This window comes from Chiloscyllium plagiosum, chromosome 7 (assembly GCF_004010195.1).
Source record: "Chiloscyllium plagiosum isolate BGI_BamShark_2017 chromosome 7, ASM401019v2, whole genome shotgun sequence".
NCBI lineage: Eukaryota > Metazoa > Chordata > Chondrichthyes > Orectolobiformes > Hemiscylliidae > Chiloscyllium > Chiloscyllium plagiosum.
In genome coordinates this window covers 117,630,506-117,650,716 of record NC_057716.1, presented here as the reverse complement: position 1 = coordinate 117,650,716, position 20,211 = coordinate 117,630,506, and the positions used below count along the sequence as shown (strand labels likewise).

At 42.7% G+C, this 20,211-nt stretch overlaps 1 protein-coding gene across 1 annotated transcript in view; it reads right to left on the bottom strand.

Moving 5' to 3' along the window:
- The window catches only part of vwa8 (von Willebrand factor A domain containing 8), a 340,247-nt gene that overhangs the window by 102,593 nt on the left and 217,443 nt on the right, over positions 1 to 20,211 (bottom strand). Inside the window, 3 exon segments of the mRNA XM_043694451.1 lie at positions 4,325 to 4,389; positions 7,141 to 7,254; positions 17,209 to 17,408. Of these exon segments, the coding sequence (XP_043550386.1) occupies positions 4,325 to 4,389; positions 7,141 to 7,254; positions 17,209 to 17,408 (379 nt within the window).

Below are 20,211 nucleotides of genomic sequence, written 5' to 3'. Positions count from 1 at the left end.
GCCGATACAGTCGTCGATGTAGCGGAGGAAAAGGTGGGGGGTGGTGCCAGTGTAGTTGCGGAAGATGGATTGTTCCACATATCCTACGAAGAGGCAGGCATAGCTGGGGCCCATGCGGGTGCCCATGGCTACTCCTTTCGTTTGGAGGAAGTGGGAGGATTGGAAAGAGAAGTTGTTCAGGGTGAGGACCAGTTCAGTCAGTCGAAGGAGGGTGTCAGTGGAAGGGTACTGGTCGGTACGGCGGGAAAGAAAGAAGCGGAGGGCTTCCTTTTTTATGGTCTATGATGAAATAACAGCATATTCAGGAAAGCCTAACACAAACAGTCAACAAGGTTTTGGGAAAGACATACCATGTTTGGCAACTTAGATAGAGTTCTTTGATAAATGGGAACTGGTAGATATAGCGTATTTAGATTTCCAGAAGGCATTCGATAAGATACCACATAAAAGTTTATTGTACAAGGTAGGAGCTCATAGTATTGGGGCCAATGTACTAGCATGGACTGAAGATTAGTTAACACACAGAAAACATAGAGTTAGGATTAATGGGCCTTTATCAGGTTTCAAGATGTAACCTGTTGGGAGACATGGTTGTGTTCTAGAGGCTCAATTGTTCATAACCAATACTCATGACTTGGAGATGGGAACACAGTGCACTGTATCCAAATATACTGATGATGCAATGATCGGTGAGAGGACACATTGTGATGAAGACATAATAATCTGCAATTAGGTCGAGTGAGTGGGCAAAACTTGGCAGATGGAGTTTAATATAGAAAATTGTGAGATCATACACATTGTTAGGAAGAATCAATAAGCAGACTACTGTTTAAATAGAGAGACACTCCAGAAAAGTGCATCACAGAGGAATCTTGGTGTTCTTGTGCACTAAACATCAAAGGTTCGCATGCAGGTGCAGTAAGTTATTAAGAAGGAAATGAAAGTTTGGCCTTTATTGCAAGTTATTACCTGGTTTATTACCTTTAAACAGAGGTAAGTCTTGCTGCAACTGTGCAGGGTATTGGTGAGACTAAACCAGGAGCTGTGTGCACAGCTTTAGTCCTTGTATTTAAGAAAGGATATAATGGTATAGTAGGCAGTTTAAAGAGATTCACTAGGCTGATTTATTTAATGAATCGAATTGTTTTTTGGGTGAACAGGTGAGACCTTTATTCAAGAGTTTAGATGAATGAAAGTTGATATTCTCCAAAGATATAAGATTCTGAAGTGGCTTGATAGGGTAGCTAATGAGAAGATGTTTCCACTGGTGACAGGACATTGGCAGAGTGGTTAGCACTGCTGCCTCACAGCATCAGGCACCTGAGTTTAGTTCCATTCTCTATGTGGCTGCGTGGAGTTTGCATGTTTTCTCAGTGTCTGCATGGGCTTCCTCTGGGTGCTCTGGCTTCCTCCCACAGACTAAAGGTATGGAGGTTAGGTTGATTGGGCAAGCTAAAAAATTGCCCGGTAGTGTTCAGGGATGTGCAAGTTAGGTAGGTGAGCCATAGTGAAAACTCCATGTGGGGTGATGGAGATGGGGTCTGGGTGAGATGTTCTTCAGAAAGTCAGTGTAGATGCGATGGGCCAAATGGCCGCTTTCTGCACAGCAGGGGATTCTATGACCAGTGGAGGAAATCTCGAACAAGGAGACATAGTTACAGAACCTATGGACGTCCATTTAAAACTGAGATGGAAAGAATTTCTTCTCTCAGAGGGCAGTAAATGTCTGTAATTCTGCGGAGGCTTGATCATTGAAACTAAAAATGAGGTAGATAGAGTATTTAAATATTGGGGAGTTGGGGGCTTTAAAGAGCTGACATGAAGGAGGAGTTGAAGCCTGGAAAAGATCAGTCATGATGTTATAGAATGGTGGGGCAGTCCTGAGGGAGGAATGTCCTCCTTCTGTTCATGTTTCCCATTTTCTGATTCTGTGACTATTTTTTCATAATTCCACGCCTTTCTCTCTTTTTGCTCTTAGTCTTCTCCTCTTGTATTTTGAAAACATCAATGTAGTAGTACCTTTAGGCAACAGTACCTTGTCTGTTACTCTGGTATCTTATCTAAGTGGATAATCAGTGGCTCTTGCCTCTGAATCAAATGATTTTGGGTTCATATCCCATCCCACAACCTTATTATTAGCCTGGTACAGAGGAACATCGATTATCCGGCATGTGTTTATCTGAGTTTGGGGCAGCATGGTGGCTCAAGTTGTTAGCATTGTTGCCTCACAGCACCAGGGACCTGGTTTTGATTCCAACCTCAGGCAACCGACTGTGTGGAGTTTGCACATTCGCCCCGTGTCTGCGTGGGTTTTCTCCAGGTGCTCCGGTTTCCTCCCATGGTCCAAAGATGTACAGAATAGGTGAATTGGCCATGCTAAATTGCCCGTAGCATTCAGGGATGTGTAGGTGCATTAGGCACGGATAAATATCAGATGGTAGGGGTAAGGGTCTGAGTGGGTTACTCTTTGGAGGGTCGGTGTGGACCTGTTGGGCCGAAGGGCTATTTCCACACTGTATGAATTCTAGATCGGATTATCTGGCAAGATTGCAAGGTCCCGATAAATCCCGATACTTGGCTAAACTATGTTATCCGGCATTTGATTATCCAGAATTTGATTAACTAAACGAAATACTTCCCACCCATGTCCTTCGGATAACTGAGGTTCCTCTGTACGCACAGCTTATACTGAGAGTGGGCCACACTATCAGGAGTAATATGTCTCAGCTGAGATATTAAACTGAGAATTCCCTAACTCCCCCAGGTGGTTGCAAAAGATTCAAGAACTCCCTTGTTTTTCTAGACAATATTTACAACTAATGCTATCGTCACTTTAAAGCAAAATACTGCAGATTTGGCAATCTGAAATAAAAATAGGAAGTGCTGAGAAGCTCAGCAAATGTGGCAACATCTGTGGAGAGATAAACAGAGTTAATGTTTCAAGTCTTATACAACTCAGTAATCTTCAGCCAGAGGTGCCAAATGGATGAGTCATTTCAGCCTCCTTCCGTGGTTCCCAGTATCACAGATACCAGTCTTCAACCAATTTGATTCACTCTAAGTGATAGCAAGAAATGGTTGGAAGCACTGGAGATTGCAAAGGCTACAACATTTTGGCAATAATACTGAAGATTTATGCTCCAGAACTTGTGACTCCTGTAGCCAAGTTATTCCAGTACAGTTACCACTCTGGTATCTACCCAACAATGTTGAAAATTGCCCAGGTATGCCCTGCACATAAAAAGCAGGACAAATCCAGTGAATTACCACCTCGTCAGTTTACTGTTGATCATCAGTAAAGTGATGGAAGGCATCATCAGTGCTATCCAGCAGCTCCTGCTCAGCAATATCCTGCTCAGTGATGTCCAGATGAGTTTTGACAGGGCCACTCAGCCTTGATGGAAACATGGACAACAGGCAGTTTACCATCACATTCTCAAGGGCAACTACAGATGGGCAATAAAAATGCTGGCCGGCCAGTGATGCCCACACTACACGAATGAGTCAAACAAAGACTCTTCTTCAGAATCTTGACACTTTTCCACAGCTGCTTGATGCTCTAGAACTACAAAGCAGAGAGAATAAATCTTTTAACTTAGAGTTGCTGTCAGACCAGGGATGCTGCAGACTTGTCCATATCCAATAACCTGCTCTGGGTTTGATTTTTGTTTAATTTTGATTTCTTTTTGACAACTGTGACAATCAATAACATTGAAAATTAACACATGCCAAACAAGGTTAATTAACCCTATCTCCCAATGGTAATGAATCTTTAAAAAAATTCCACAAACTACACAAATTCCATGAATCGTTATCATTGCCATAAACTAACCAGCGTTTCTTGGCCATACCCTATTTATGCCACGTTTTGTTGAAATCTGTCCATTTTTGACATATATTGCTTGCAGACAAACATAACAGGGGTGAAAACATCCACCTTCAGTGACAAAGATAGAAAAGGTTTTGTTTTATCTTGTCATGTCTTCTGGATATTTTACTGCAGGAGCAATTGCAAACATTGCTGATTCCCACCTCCAATCTTATATGAATAAACAAATCCCAAAAGGGTCAGCGAATTACATTGTTTACTTATTTATTCGTTCACTTAGTAAGACTGCATGGAGTGAACCCAGACCTCTCTCAATCTTACTGTTCAGGATCACACAAGGTACTGCATTTACGCAGCAAGGCTAGTTTCCAAGATAAGTACAGGCAGTGGGCTAGTACACAGACCTGACGTACATGGCTGCAGTTCTGATAAAAAATGCAAGCTTGCTAACAAGAATGGGAACACGTACTTTGAAGAAGATAAATGAATTCTTACCCTTGTTTCTTGTAGAACACCAGCCAATTTTTGTGTGAAAATTCTCTGCACATTTTGTAAATGTTCTGTAAATGAAAAGTTAAGAAATCATGTAATTGCCTTGCTTAAAAATGTAACTGCGATGGAGATACTATTCATCACCTTCCAGACTTTACAGCTGTATAAACCCTGAAAGATTATCTCTATATCTATTGGTGATTGAGTGATAATTAATCTTAACTTAAAATCAACATCAATAGAGCAAGGGGAGATGTTAGGAAGAATAGTTTGATGCAAAGGTTGTTAAGAGATGAAATTCAAGATGTTCGACACTACCCTGAAGAACAGAGATGTCCTGGAGCTGAAATGACTGACCTCTAACAAGCACAACCATCTTCCTGTGTGCCGGTATGACTCTAGTCAGCAGAGAGCTGCTGAGTTTTTCTGGCAAGTTCTGTATTTCTTTCTGATTTCCAGCATCCACAGTTCTTTTGTTTTTTTTGTTGATTGAAGGAAGGTGGTGGGTCTGATGTGCAAGATAAGTTCAAACAGAAGGGTCAATAGCAAGGGTGTTTAATTTTTCAAGTGAAAGACAGGAGATGCAGAAGAGATTTGAGGAATTGTTTTTTCACCCAAAGGACGATGGGGGATCTGAAATGCCGTGCCTGGGAGTGTAGTTGAGGCTGGGAAACCTCACAACCTTTAAAAGTACTTGGTTGAGCACTTGAAGTGTCATAACATTCTGGGCCTAGTGTAGGAAATGGGCCTAGTGTAGGTAGCAATATATTTTTGGCAGTACAGATTCAATGGGCTGAAGAGCCTCTTCTGTGTTGGATGATTTTATGTTTATAAGTGAGATAGATGAGAAATCAGAGACAGATATGAATTCAGGGTTGGGCAAATGGGGAGTATTCCCACTTTTGACCACTGAGTTGGGGGGAAGAAGGGAGGCAGCTGATCAGATGGTCTCAATCTTGATGATAAAGACTCCCATGAGCTTTTCATGCTTGTTGTTGGACGTGAGGGTGGAGGGGACAGGGCAGAGGGTTTCAGATGTAGTTTTGCAGGAGGAAACAGAAAAGGGGAGTTAACTTTGCATCCAGGATAATCCTGGAATGGTGAATGGTTAAACCTGTCTGCCAGTGCTCCAGTAGCATGTGGTTATGTTACTGGGCCAGTAATCCAAAGGAGAAAGTGAGGACTGCAGATGCTGGTGATCAAAGTCGAGAGTATGTTGCTGGAAAAGCACAGCAGGTCAGGCAGCATCCGAGGAGCAGGAGAATCGACATTTTGGGCATAAGCCCTTCATCAGGAATTCTGCTGCTCCTCGGATGCTGCCTGACCTCCTGTGCTTTTCCAGCCACACACTTTCGACAGCAATCCAAAGGCTGAATGATCTAGACACAGGCCTTCAAATCTCACCACTGTAACTGGGAAATTTTGTTTTCAAAAGAAACCTCAGCATCTACTTTGGTGGAATTTGAACACATGTCTGCAGGATATTTGTCTGAGGTTCAGGATTATGTGTCCTTGATATTATATAGAACAAAAAAAAAGCACAGAACAGGCCCTTCAGCCCTCAATGTAATGCTGACCTTTTATCCTACTCTAAGATCAAAGTAATCTACATACCCTTCATTTCAACATCATCCATGTGCCTATCCAAGTGTCGCTTAAACATTCCTATTATACCTGATTCTACTACCACCACTGGGAGTACATTCCGCACACCCAGCACTCTGTGTAAAGACGTGAAAATGTGTTGCTGGAAAAGCGCAGCAGGTCAGGCAGCATCCAGGGAACAGGAGAATCGAGGTTTCGGGCATAAGCCCTTCTCTCTGTGTAAAGAACCAACCTCTGACATCTCTCCAAACCTTCCGTGAATCACCTTAAAATTATGCCCTCTCCTGATAACCATTTCCACCCTGGCAAAAGGTCTCTGGCTATCCACTCTATCTATGCCTCTCAACGTCTTGTACACCTCTATCAAGTCACCTCTCATCCTTCTTTGCTTCAATGAGAAAAGCTGTAGCTCCCTCAACCTTTCTTCGTAAGACATGACCTCCAGTCCGGGCAGCATCCTGGTAAATCTCCTCTGCACCATCTCTAAAGCTTCAACATCCTTCCAATAATGAGATTAGATTAGGTTAGATTCCCTACAGTGTGGAAACAGGCCCTTCGGCCCAATCTTTCCACACGCCCCTCCAAAGAGTAACCCACCCAGACCCACTTCCCTCAAATTAATGCACCTAACACTATAGGCAATTTAGCATGGCCAGTTCACCTGACCTGCACATCTTTGGACTGTGGGAGGAAACCGGAGCAGCCAGAGGAAACACGCAGACACTGGGAGAATGTGCAAACTCCACACATTCACCCGAGGCTGGAATTGAACCTGGGACGCTGGTGCTGTGAGGCAGCAGTTGACCAGAATTGAACACGATATTCCAAGTGTGGTCTAACCAGGGCTCTATAGAACTGCAGGGTAACCACACGGCTCTTACACTCAATCCTTCTGCTACTGAAAGCCAACACCCCATTATGCCACTATGCCATGAGTAGCATATTCAGTTTTACAGATCCAGAAACAAGCAGCTTTGGGAGGAGAACATGGGCAGGGAGTACTACAAAGTAGTGGTCAGAGATAACATGGTCTGCCATTGCTATTAAGGCGGGCAGCATTGCTGGCTCTACTCGTTTTTCATTATCCTGGACAAAATCCATTCATGACATAACACCATTTGAATTTTCCTTATTTCATAGATCAAACAATTTTTAAAAATACAGAAAGATACACAATCATGTATCTTTCAAGGTGTACAAACTGGACTGCTTACCCTGTCATCTCTATTCGCCCACCAGTACGCTTTCTTGGGGGCTTGCTGTTCTTCTCCAGAGATGATACGACTGACTGCACCATTGGTCAAATTCAATAGCAGGATCACGTTACTCTGTAAAGGAGATAATCGTGTTTTTGTGAGTTGGCAACATAAGTCAGAACACCAGAGCAATAAACTCTGGAACATTTTAATGTTCATTCATTTTGTTTTCAAGAATAACCCATTAGCAAGCATTTCAGAAAGCCAATCGCTCCAGATAAATCTTTTTTTTCTCTTTTCTTGGAGCATATGTGTATGATTAGGGGATATTTAGAGGGTAAAGCATTTATACTTGTTACTGACTATGTTATCCAATTCTTGCATCTTCATTGAATGAGTTTTGTTTTAAAATTAATTGTACAGAATAAAAAACCTGGTTGATAGTTCTTGTTTAAAAGAACCAGATAATGTACTTTGTTGGTAACTTGACCATCATGGAAAAAGTATTTATATTTTATGTTGTGACCTGTATAGTAGTGGGACAGACGTGACAGTACACTCCTCCAGCCTCAGTTATAAAATGATCCCTTACAATCTTCAATGGAAACTCTCATTAGGTATGAAGAATAAATGTTTGGATAGCATTGGGTCCCTTTCAAGAGTTTTTTTTTAAATTCATTCATGGATGTGGGCATCATTGGCTGGACCAGCACTTATTGCCATCTCTAATGCCCAGAGGCATTTCAGAGTCAACCACTTTGGATTGTAAGTTTGCTCGCTGAGCTGGTAGATTTGTTCTCAGACATTTTGTCGTCATACTCAGTAACACCATCAGCAAGCCTCTGGTGAAGCGCTGGTGTTCTGCCCCGCTTGCTATTTATCTGTCGCGGTTTGTAGTGGTAGGTCATATCACTTCCAGTTCTGTTTCTGAGAGGGTGGTAAATGGAGTCCAAATCCAAACGCTTGTTAATGGAGTTTTGGTTTGAATACCAGGCCTCTAGGAATTCCCGTGGGTGTCTTTGTTTAGCCTGTCCCAGGATGGATGTATTATCCCAGTCAAACTGGTGTCCCTCTTCGTCTGAGTGTATGGATACAGTGGTCAATGGTCATATCTTTTGTGGCTAGTTGGTGGTCATGTATCCTATGTTTATCCAATGTAATGTTTGTTGCAGTCCTTGCAGGGTATTTTGTATATGACATTTGTTCTGCTGGCTGGTGGTACGGGGTCCTTTAAATTCAGTGTGGTAATGAGTTTGTGGGGCACCATGATGCCTAGGGGCCAGAGTAGTCTGGTCATCCCTTTGCTAAGAGTCTGAAGTCACAGGTCACAGGCCAGGTAAGGATGACAGATTTCCTGCCCTACTGAACACATTAGTGAACCAGATGGGTTTTTCCCTGACTATTGGCAATGGTTTCATGGTCACCATTAGACTCTTATTTCCAGATTACACCAAGTCGGGACTCAAAACCAGGTCCACAGATTAATAGTCTGGCAATTGCCAGGCCAGGCCATTGTCTCCGTTGCTAGAGTGGTCAGTAGAATATAGTGTTAAATGGCAGGATCAAGATTTAGAAAGCCTTAACGAGTTAAAGATGTGCTCAGCATGTCTGGGCCCTTTAGACACAAAAACCTTTGGAGTTGGCTGTCCAAAAATCCAAGTTTAACACTATAGGGCAGGTGTGGCAAGTGATTAGGAAGGCAAGTGGAATGTTGTTTATTGTAAGGGAGTGAAATGTAAGGGTGGAGAGTTTAGCTGCAGCTGTACTGGGCATTGCTGAAACCACATTTGCAGGACTGCATGCAATTTTTGCCACCTTATTTGTAAGAACTGATATAATTGCTATAGGAACAGTTCAGAAAAAAGCTCCTGTCTTCTGGGATGAAGGACGTATCCTATGAGGAAAGGATGAACATAGTTGATATTTTGTGGGGTGGAGGCAGTGAATTGAAACATTGTCCGAAGTGGATTTAAAACAGAATTCCAAATTGGAAGTCAGGCTTCAGGAGCATTTAAGTACATTGGATTGAAAATCAGGCAGAAAGGGTCAAGTGTCACTTTGCATCAACAATTTTATTTTGAAAATGTTAGCCCCATTGCTACGAGTGAAAATAGTGCCTCACAAAAAGATGCAAAGGTTTCCAAAACTGAAATGGAAGAATTGCAAAGTCTAATTGGACAGCTGAATTGGCTGGGTACTCAAATCTGGTTGAGTAATTTCAATGGACTCGAGTCCATTACAACAATGAAAAATCCCAAGGTGGAAAATATTATTCAGGCAAACAGTGTTAACGCTATTAGCTGAAACACAGATAAAGAGATTTGAACTAATTAAGGAAAGCAGTTAAATATGAAGATGAAAATGAGATCAGTCTTTATTATTGTCATCGTCCTGACTTGCTTGAAGATTCTCTTTTTGAAGTGAAGATGTTGAAAATCTGAAGTCAGATTCAGGAGCTGTAATGGATTCTGTATTCAAACAGAGAGAGGATGTTCCTCCAGTGATTACAATGAGGTCAGCCTCATGTGGACTACATAGAATATGAGTTCCTTGATTGGGGCTGTTAATCTGGTCCAATTAGGATTCCCTGACTGTCAGATATAAACAGGAGTGTTGGGATTTGAGGTTTGTCCTCATTTCCCTGAAAACTGGTTGAACGGTAGGGTTTGGGGCCTAGCTTTGCTGCTCCTCTCCCTTGTAAAATTGCTGTTTCTCTGTATACCGCTGTTAATGTTAACTGTTTTGTTAACTGTGAATTGTTTAATAAAATATATTTTAAAAAAACAGGAGTGTCAGACATCCTGTTCACTCAGAGCTGGCTGTGAGGGGGCTGGATCAGGGTTAAGGATTTTCCATATGTAAATAAAGGGTTACTTGGTGAAAGGATACCAGTCTCTGTGGAGTTAACGCAGCAGCAATGAGAGTAAAGCATGCTCCTGAAGAAATTTGGTTGCAAAGGATAGGCATTTCTGGCATCATGCTGTTATTTGGAAAGCTTGACTCGTTTGATCCTGCCATTGAAGACTGGGTCCAATATGTGGAAAGAATGTTTTTCTTTTCTGGGCAAACTACATTGGGTCAGATGACAAGCAACAAATAATTTTCCTGACAGCATGTGGACCTGTAGCTTTTTCGGTTATTAGGAGCCTAACTTTCTCTGAAGCACGAGATACTAAACCTTCTAAAAGTTGACAGAATTAGTTAAGGAATATTACGAACAAATGCCTCCCCTAATTCTGAGATGCTATCAGTTTGTTTCAGCTCCCACAAGTAGATTGAGGAGAACAAGTCCTGGAATTGAGGGAAAACTTCTTTGCATCAGTTTAACAAAACTGCTTTATACCCAGGTTGAATACAGCAGCTCTGGATGCCTATCCCTTTCTCCCCATTGAGAAGCAGTTGCCATTTTCAGATGTTTTTCTTGGGTGTTGAGATGATTCTCTTCAATCAACAGCATAGCTGACAACGCTTAGCTTTTTTGGATAATTGTTCCAGATTAGCTTTCTTTACAAACTATAATGCCGTAACAATTTTCACATTTTGAATTGACACAATTCAAAAAACGTGCATGCAAATTCTGACATGTGGATGTTGGACTTACAGTAGTGCTCAGTGTATGAGGGTAGAGCAAGTTAAGAATCTGTGGTGTGAAATGTGATTAACTGGAAATTTTGACAGTTTGAGTATCTCAAACATTGTGAAATGGGGAGTGTGTGAGAGGCTCATGCTTCAGTTATAAGGATATGGCAACTGAAAATGAATTTGCTGTCACGGTGGCTCAGTGGTTAGCACTGCTGCCCCACAGCGCCAGGGTCTTAGGTTTGATTCCAGCCTCGGGCGACTGTCAGTGTGGAGTTTGCACATTCTTCCCGTGACTGCGTGAGTTTCCTCCCACAGTCCAAAGATGTGCAGGTCAGGTGAATTGGCCATGCTAAATTGCCCACAATGTTAGGTGCATTAGTCAGAGGGGAAATGAGTCTGGATGGGTTACTCTTCGGAGGGTCGGTGTGGACTGGTTGGGCCGAAGGTCCTGTTTCCACACTGTAGGGAATCTAATCTAATCTTGATCACTTGAGGTCATTGAGTTCCTCACAAAACTACATCAGAGACCTTTGACAACTGCTTTATTATCTGCTGCAGCCTGAATATACCTCCACTTTAAGAACTGGCAAATGGTTTATATGCAGCTAGCCTAGCATGAAGCTGGGCTCTGAGGCATGTAACAACTCAACATGGTGCTTAGCATGGGATTGCAGTCTGTTTCTATTTGAATTAGCAGGCAGAAAAATTTGTGTGTTGCCTGCATTACTTGCAAAAGTGATCCTGTGTTTTTCTGGGTGCTATCAAATTTTTAGCCTCAGATAGAAAATTGGTGGAGTTGTGCACAGGGAGGAAGGATACAGCAAAACATAGATCAGTTGGCAAGATGGACAGAGAGATGGTAGATGAAGTTTAATCTGTTTAAGTGAGATGATGCATTTTGGGAGCTCAAATGGAAGAGGAAAGTATTCAGTAAATCCTTCGCAGCATTGACATTTAGAAGGATTTTGTGATCTAAGTCCATAGCCCCCGGAAGGTGGCAACGCAAGTGAGTAAGGTGGTTAAGAAGAAACACTTTGGAAGAGCCAGTGCTGAACTGGGGTGTACAAAGTTAAAAATCATGCAACATCTGTTGGACTATAACCTGGTGTTGTGTGATTTTTAACTTTAAAGGAGACATACAACATACTTACCTTCATCAGTCAGGGCACTGAGAATAAAAGTTGGCAGGTTATGTTGCAACTGCTTAAGACTTTAGTTAGGCCATATTTTGATTACTGTGTGCAGTACTGGTCACCACACTATCGGAAGGGCTTGGAGACGATGCAAAAGAGTTTTAAAAGGATGGTCCCTGGTTTGGAATGTACTAGCGATACGGAGAGATTGGACAAACTTGAATTGTTTTTGAGAGTGCTGGAGGCTGAGTGGTGACCTGCTGGAAGTACACAGAATTGAGGCATGGATAGGGTGGATACTTGGAGTCTTTTTCCCAGGACTGAAACATCAAATACTAAGGGGTATATGTTTAATGTGAGGGGAAATGTTTAAGAAGATGTGCAATGTAAATTTTGTTTTTACACAGAGGGTGGTGGGTGCCTGGAACACGTGGTAGAAGCAGATACAATAGTGACATTTAAGAGGCATTCAGGCTGACACATGAACAGGTGGGGAAAACAGGGATTGCACCATGCGTGGGCAGATCGGGTTAGTTTAGAAAAGCATCATCGTGGCCATAGCCATTGGAACAAAGGGCCTGTTCCTGCGCTGTACTGTTCTCTGTGTTATGACTGGCCAAATGTAAGGTATCAGGAATCATCCATGGGTTGGTGTAAATATGATTATTTTTCTTCAAGAAAAAAGACAAAGCAGGGAACTATGGGCCAGTTAGCTTAATGCATATCATAAGAAAAGTAAGCCATTGGGTCCACCAAGCCTGCTCTATCATTCAATAAGTTCAGTTGTGATTTGACATTGCTTACGCCCACTTTCCTGCCTTTCCCATATAGCCCTTGATTCCTGTCTGATCAAGAATCTATCTTAGCCTTAAAAGTACACAAGGACTCTGTGGCCTGGAGTTCCAAAGACTCTCAACCCTTTGAGAGAAGACAGTTCTCCTCATCTCAGCCTTAAATGTATTCCGAGACTATGCCTTTGGTCCTCCCATGAGGGGATACACCCTCTCGATATTTACCCTGCTAAGCCCCTTAAGAATTCTACATGTTTCAATGAATCAGCTTTCACTCTTCTAAACTCCAGTCATTAGAGTCCTAACCTTTGCTCATCACATCCAAATGGGGATCATACTCGCGAACCTTCCCTGAACTGCCTCCAACGAAGCAATATCTTTCCTTCAATAAGGGGACCAAAAACTGCTCACAGTACTCCAGATGTGGTCTTACCAGCACTTTGTACATTAGTTGTAAGACTTCTCTACTCCTATTTTCCAATCACTTAGAAATAAGGGGCAACATTCCATTAACCTTCCTGATTATCTGCTCTACTTGTGTGCTAGCTTTGTGTGTTTTGTGTACCAGTACCCCCAAGTCTCTTTGTTTTGCAGCTTTCTGTAGTTTTTCTTCATTTAAATAATATTCTTCGTTCTCCCTTCCAAAATGAACATCTTCACATTTTCATATACTGCACTTCATTTTCCAATCTCTTGTCCACTCACTTAACCAATCAATATCTGGCTGCAAACTGTTTGCTGCCTCCTCGCAACCTGCTTTTCCACCTATTTTTGTTGTCTGCAAATCTGGCTGTAGCACATTTGTTTCCTTCCTCCAAGTCAGTAATATATATTTAAACAGTTGTGATCCCAGCACTGATCCCTGTGGAATCCCACTGGTTACAGACTGCCGACCTGTAAAAGAAACCCACATTGCCACTCGCTATATCCTGCCTATTAACCAGTTCTCTATTCTCCAACACCATGACCTCTTATCCCACAATTTAACCTTTTGTGAGGTACCTTGTCGAATGCCTTCTGGAAGTCCAAGTTAAACATGTGAAAGGTGTTAGAGAGGAACCCGAAGAATTCAGAATAATCAGGCAGAGCCGACATGATTTTGTGAAAGAGAAATTATGCTTAACCAATTTATTGGACTTCTTTGAGGCAACATGTGGTGGATTTACCATACTCAGATTTCCAGAAGGCATTTGACAAGGTTATTGAAGAAAATAAAAGCTCACAGTATAGGAACGAACATATATTGGAATGGATGAATGAATGATAAGCAAACAAGGAACAAAGTCAGCATAAATGGGTTACTTTCTCGATGGCAAGTAGTGTGCTGTAGAAATCAGTGCTTGGGCTTCCACTCTTTACAATTTATATAAATGATTTGGTTGAAGGGAGTTTGTTGATGACAAAAATAGGCAGTAAGAGGACATTAGAAGGCTATAAATAGATATACAATCAGTTAAAGAGGTGGAGAAAAATCTGGCAAATCGAACATAATGTGAGAGCGGTGGAGCTTCTCGTCAAAAGGAAGAAGGTAGCTTATATAAGGTGGAGGAAACGAGGGTCAAGCTCAGCTCTAGAGGATTACATGCAGGCAAGGAAGGAGCTCAAAAATGGTCTGAGGAGAGCCAGGAGGGGGCACGAGAAAGGTTTGGCAGAACTGACTAGGGAGAACACAAAGGCACTTTACACTTATGTGAGGAATAAGAGAATGGTCAAAGAAAGAGTAGGGCCGATCAGGGATAGCATAGGGAACTTGTGTGTGGAGTCCGAGGACGTAGGGGAAGCCCTAAATGAGTTTTTTGCTTCTGTCTTTACGAAAGAAACAAACATTATAGTGAATGAAACCTTTGAAGAGCAGGTGTGCATGCTGGAATGGATAGAGATAGAGGAAGCTGATGTGCTGAAAATTTTGTCAAACATTAAGATTGACAAGTCGCCAGGCCCAGACCAGATTTGTCCTCGGCTGCTTTGGGAAACAAGAAATCCGATTGCTTCGCCACTTGCGAAGATCTTTGCATCCTCGCTCTCCGCTGGAGTCGTACCTGAGGACTGGAGAGAGGCAAATGTAATTCCACTCTTCAAGAAAGGAAATAGGGAAATCCCCGGCAATTACAGACGCATCAGTCTCACGTCTGTCGCCTGCAAGGCGTTAGAAAGGATTCTGAGGGATAGGATTTATGACCATCTGGAAGAGCATGGCTTGATTAAATGGAGTCAACATGGCTTTGTGAGGGGCAGGTCATACCTCACAAACCTTAACGAGTTCTTTGAGGATGTGACTAGAAAAGTTGATGAGGGTCGAGCTGTGGATGTGGTGTATATGGACTTCAGCAAGGCATTTGATCAGGTTCCCCCAAGGTAGGCTCATTCAGAAGGTCAGGAGGAATGGGCTACAGGGGAACTTAACTGTCTGGATACAGAACTGGCTGGCCAACATAATACAGTGAGTGGTAGAAGAAGGAAAATATTCTGCCTGGAAGTCTGTGGTGAGTGGTATTCCACAGGGCTCTGTCCTTGAGCTTCTACTGTTTGTAATTTTTATTAATGACTTGGATGAGGGGATTGAAGGATGGGTCAACAAGTTTGCAGACGACACAAAGGTTGGAGGTGCCGTTGACAGTCTAGAGGGCTGTTGTAGGTTGCAGTGGGACATTGACAGGATGCAGAGATGGGCTGAGTGGAGTTCAACCTGGATAAATGCGAGGTGATGCATTTTGGAAGGTCGAATTTGAAAGCTGAGTACAGGATTAAGGATAGGATTCTTGGCAGTGTGGAGAAACAGAGGGATCTTGGTGTGCAGGTACATAGATCCCTTAAAATGGCCACCCAAGTGGACAGGGTAGTTAAGAAAACATATGGTGTTTTGGCTTTCATTAACAGGGGGATTGAGTTTAAGAGTTGTGAGATCTTGTTGCAGCTCTATAAAACTTTGGTTAGACCGCATTTGGAGTACTGCGTCCAGTTCTGGTCGCCCTATTATAGGAAAGATGTGGATGCTTTGGAGAGGGTTCAGAGGAGGGTTACCAGGATGCTGCCTGGACTGGAGGGCTTATCTTATGAAGAGAGGTTGACTGAGCTCGGACTTTTTTCATTGGAGAAAAGGAGGAGGAGAGGGGACCTAACTGAGGTATACAAGATAATGAGAGGCATAGATAGAGTTGATAGCCAGAGACTATTTCCCAGGGCAGAAATGGCTAACACGAGGGGTCATAGTTTTAAACTGGTTGGAGGAGAGTATAGAGGGGATGTCAGAGGCGGGTTCTTTACATAGAGAGTTGTGAGAGCATGGAATGCGTTGTCAAGACCAGTTGTGGAAGCAAGGTCATTGGGGACATTTAAGAGACTCCTGGACATGCATGGTCACAGAAATTTGAGGGTGCATACATGAGGATCACTGGTTGGCACAACATCGTGGGCTGAAGGGCCTGTTCTGTGCTGTACTGTTCTATGTTCTATGATTGCCTAATTTAGCAGGAAGAATACAAATGAAGCATATTATCTCAAGGTGAGAGATTGCTGAGCTCTGTAATGCAGAGAGATCTGGGTGTCTTAGTGCAGGAATCACAGACATTGGTATATATGTACAGCAAGTAATAAAGAAAGCTAATAGAATTTCATCATTTATTGCAAGGGGAACTGAATCCCAAAACAGGGAAATCTTGCTTCAATTATACAAACTAAAGCTGCAACACTGTATACAGTAGTCGTCACCTTATCTAAGGAAAGATGCCAATGTTGGAAACAGTTCAAAGAAGATTGACCTAATGAACAATTAGAATGAGATGGTTGTCTTCACAGAAGTTGGATAGGCCAAGCTTGTCTCCACTGAAGTTTATAAGAGTGAGATGCAACTTGATTGAAACATAAGATCCTGAGGGGTCTTGGCGAGGTGGTTGTGGAAATAATGTTTCCTCTTATGACAGAATCTGGAACTACTGCTTTACAAAAAAAGTCACTTATTTAAAGCACAAATGTCTTTTCTCACAGTGGGTCTCGAGTCTTTGGATCTCTCTCCCAGAAAAAGTGCTAGCAGCAGAGTTTTTGACTATTTTTAAGGCAGAGATGGAGAGATTCTTGATACACAACAAGATGAAAGGCTCTTGGGGATGAGCAGGAATATGGAGTAATCAGATCAGCCACGTGCTTGCTCCACCATCAGTAAAATCAAGGCATATACCTGCGTCTAGTTCAGACGTACAAGACAATATGATGGAAATTTTATAATTATGGAAGGATAGGAGACAGCAAAATAAGCTGCCTGTGATTAATAGTTGGTGGTTCAAGAACATAGATACAAAGGGCAGCAGAATCATCTTTACAATGAAAGTGAGAATGAAACATTTATTTTGAGGGTTAGCAGCAGAGGCAAAAATGGTGTCACCATTCAAGGTGACATTGGAGAAGTGAATGAATAAATGGGTTTTACTGAGTAGGGATATTTGGTCAAGTGTAAATTAGTGATGGCATGGTCAGGTCAAGCAACTTGTTTCTCTGTTACAACTTTTCTATATTTTTGTTGTAATCGATACACTTAATCACTATCAGAGAAATAGCTGGTAGAAGTCACCAAGAATTTCAAATACCTGCTCCTCATGAAGCACAACCTGGTCATGTAGAGGTTGACCCAATGGAGCCACTGTCACAAAAGGTTGCCAGAAGCCACCAGAATTCCGGGGGAAGATGTCATACAGATCCATGCATTGTATGGCGTTGCCAGGTGTGGTCATCGAGTACAGAGAGACCGGATTGCAGGTTGCTATAAAAATTGAGTCTTTGGCTTCACCTGCATGAGTTCAATAGTTGCATCAGTAAATACCCAGACAAGCCAAACCCAAATTAGTCAAACTTGGGTGAGGCTGCAAACTTTACTTCACACTGATTGTACACATTTTCCTACTCCTTTCTACCCATCACTGGAAGTCAAAGATGGGATTTCAAATTCTGAATTGCTCTGCCTCATTCCACTCTGACTCATCTGCAAATCACAAATAGGCATATGTCAGCTTGTCTTGACTACAAGTTGCACAGGAAGTTGAAAACCCTCCCTCAGTTCAGGCAAGTGAACGAAGGAGCCAGATTAGAGTAGTCACTATGCTCCTCCACATTCAGTGTATATATTGCGCTAGCTTCCTTACAGTTCAGTGGCAGAATCTCAGTGTTGGTGAATCAGCTGTCACCAGATTAAAGCAGAACATTGAGAGAGGAAATGCAACATGAGCTTGCTGTTAGCTGCAGTACAGCTGGTAGCACCCATTTCTGAATAAGGATGTGGTAGGTTCAAAGATTTGATTACAAAATTCAGGCTGCCATTCCAATGCAGCATTGACAGACAGCTGTACTGTCAGATTGGCTGACTTCCAGATGAGATAGCAAAGCAAGACTCAAACGCCCTCTCAGTGGATGTCAAAGAACATTGGTGTGATTCAAAGAAGAGATGGGAAGTGCCTTGGCTGATATTTGTTCTTCAACCAAAATCTCAAAAAAAAATTATTTGGTCATTTATCACATTGCTGTTTGGGGGCGGGCGGGGGGTTTGCTTGTGGGGATTTGCTGTTTGTGGGGGCTTGCTGTGTGCAAATTGGCAGCTGACTTTCTTACTTTACAACATGTGACTAACCTGAATACATTGGGAGGCCCGACATGGAAAGCCACATACCAGTGTGAGTCTTCTTCCTTAATACTGGTCATAGTTTTACTTTTGGTCTCATTTTCCCTAACTCAGTTCTCCTGGGAAACATAACTGGTGTAGGCTTTGCGCACACTTGATGCTCTCTGGAGCTTTGCCCATTCTCCTTGGCTGAGTCCAAACAGTGGGCATCAGATGGTTAATTGACCATGTATTGATGTCACAGTTAACAGTGCAGAGCCGACATGCCCATGCACCTCATGCTGTTAGTGAACTCCATGCAGGACCCAAGAGCAGGAATCACTGAGGTGTTCATATTCCTGTCAGGAACCCAATTTTTGCTACGTTTACACTTCGAGGTTGTTGACTCACTCGCTGAGGTAGTAAGTTTATTCGCAGATGTTCATTACCATGTCAGGTAACATCACCAGTGTACCTCCGATGAAGCATTGGTGGTCTGTCCCACTTGCGGTTTGTGTGTCCTGGTTTGCTGGCGTGGGTAGTGTCATTTCCGGTTTTGTTTCTGGTTCAGTCTGGTTCAAGCCAAACAGCCATGCACAAACACTCCTGGAACCTGGCACTCAACCCAGAACTCCATTAACAAACATGTAGAGATGGACCCCATATACCAACCACTGAGAAACTGAACCAGAAACAAAACTGGAAATGACACTACCCATCCCAGCAAACCAGGACACACAAGCAGCAAGTGGACAGACACCAATGCTTCCCTGGAGGCGCACTGATGATGTTGCCTAGTATGATGACGAAATGCCTGCAAACAAACTTACCAGCTCAGCGAGCAAGTCAACAACCTCATCCACAACCCGAGCTACAAATCTTCTCAAACTCTGAATATCGACAACTCATGGCAGGCAGTCGTCCATATCTTCACAGATTTTCCACCACTGGTGATAACAGACCAAGAGTTCTGATGACTGATCAGCTATGTTCTGTGCTAGAAATTTAACATAGGCAGACGATAAAGATATGGTAGAAATTTCCCTTCTCTTCTGCAAACACTTGCTCCCCAACTTTACTGAATTAATGCTTTACCGAGTCAATTCTACCTGGACACTTGTCAAGCTCTGTCCTGATGAGATCCGAAAAACTGGCCATTTTCGAGTGGAAGGAGGACTTTGTAAATTGTAAATAAATAGTTTGGTTCTTTAGCACAGGTCTCACAATGCAAGCTAGGTTCAGCAGGTCAACTATGTCTCAGTGTTGCAGAATTGCTCATGGCTTTACTCATTAGAGGTTGAGCCTGTGTTCTAGATCATTACTCCAACAGACCACTGAAGGACTTGTATAGGTGGAGGTCATGTCTTGTGACTAAATAATAAAACAAGGACCTGTATGTCCTCTCAGGTTGCCAGGAATAACCCCACAGCATTACTTCAAAAAAGATCAGAGGAGTTCTCCCCAATCTCCTGATCAATATTTATCTTTCAACCAACATCATTAAAACAGGCTATTTGGTCATCGTCATATTGCTGTTTGTGGTTCATCCCTGTGTAAAATAGTTTTTGGGTTCCTAACATGGGAAGCATATTCCATTGGCTGTGAAGCCAATTAGCCAATTAGGCCAATTAGCCTAACCTCGGTTGTTGGTAAAATTCTAGAATCCATCATTAAGGATGAGGTTTCTAAATTCCAGGGTCGGAAGGGTCGGATTAGAACAAGTCAACATGGATTTAGTAAGGGGAGGTCGTGCCTGACAAACCTATTGGAGTTCTTTGAAGAGGTGACAAGTAGGTTAGACCGGGGAAACCCAGTGGATGTGGTCTACCTCGACTTCCAAAAGATGCCACACGGGAGGCTGCTGAGTAAGGTGAGGGCCCATGGTGTTCGAGGTGAGCTACTGGTATGGATTGAGGATTGGCTGTCTGACAGAAGGCAGAGAGTTGGGATAAAAGGTTCTTTTTCGGAATGGCAGCCGGTGACAAGCGGTGTCCCGCAG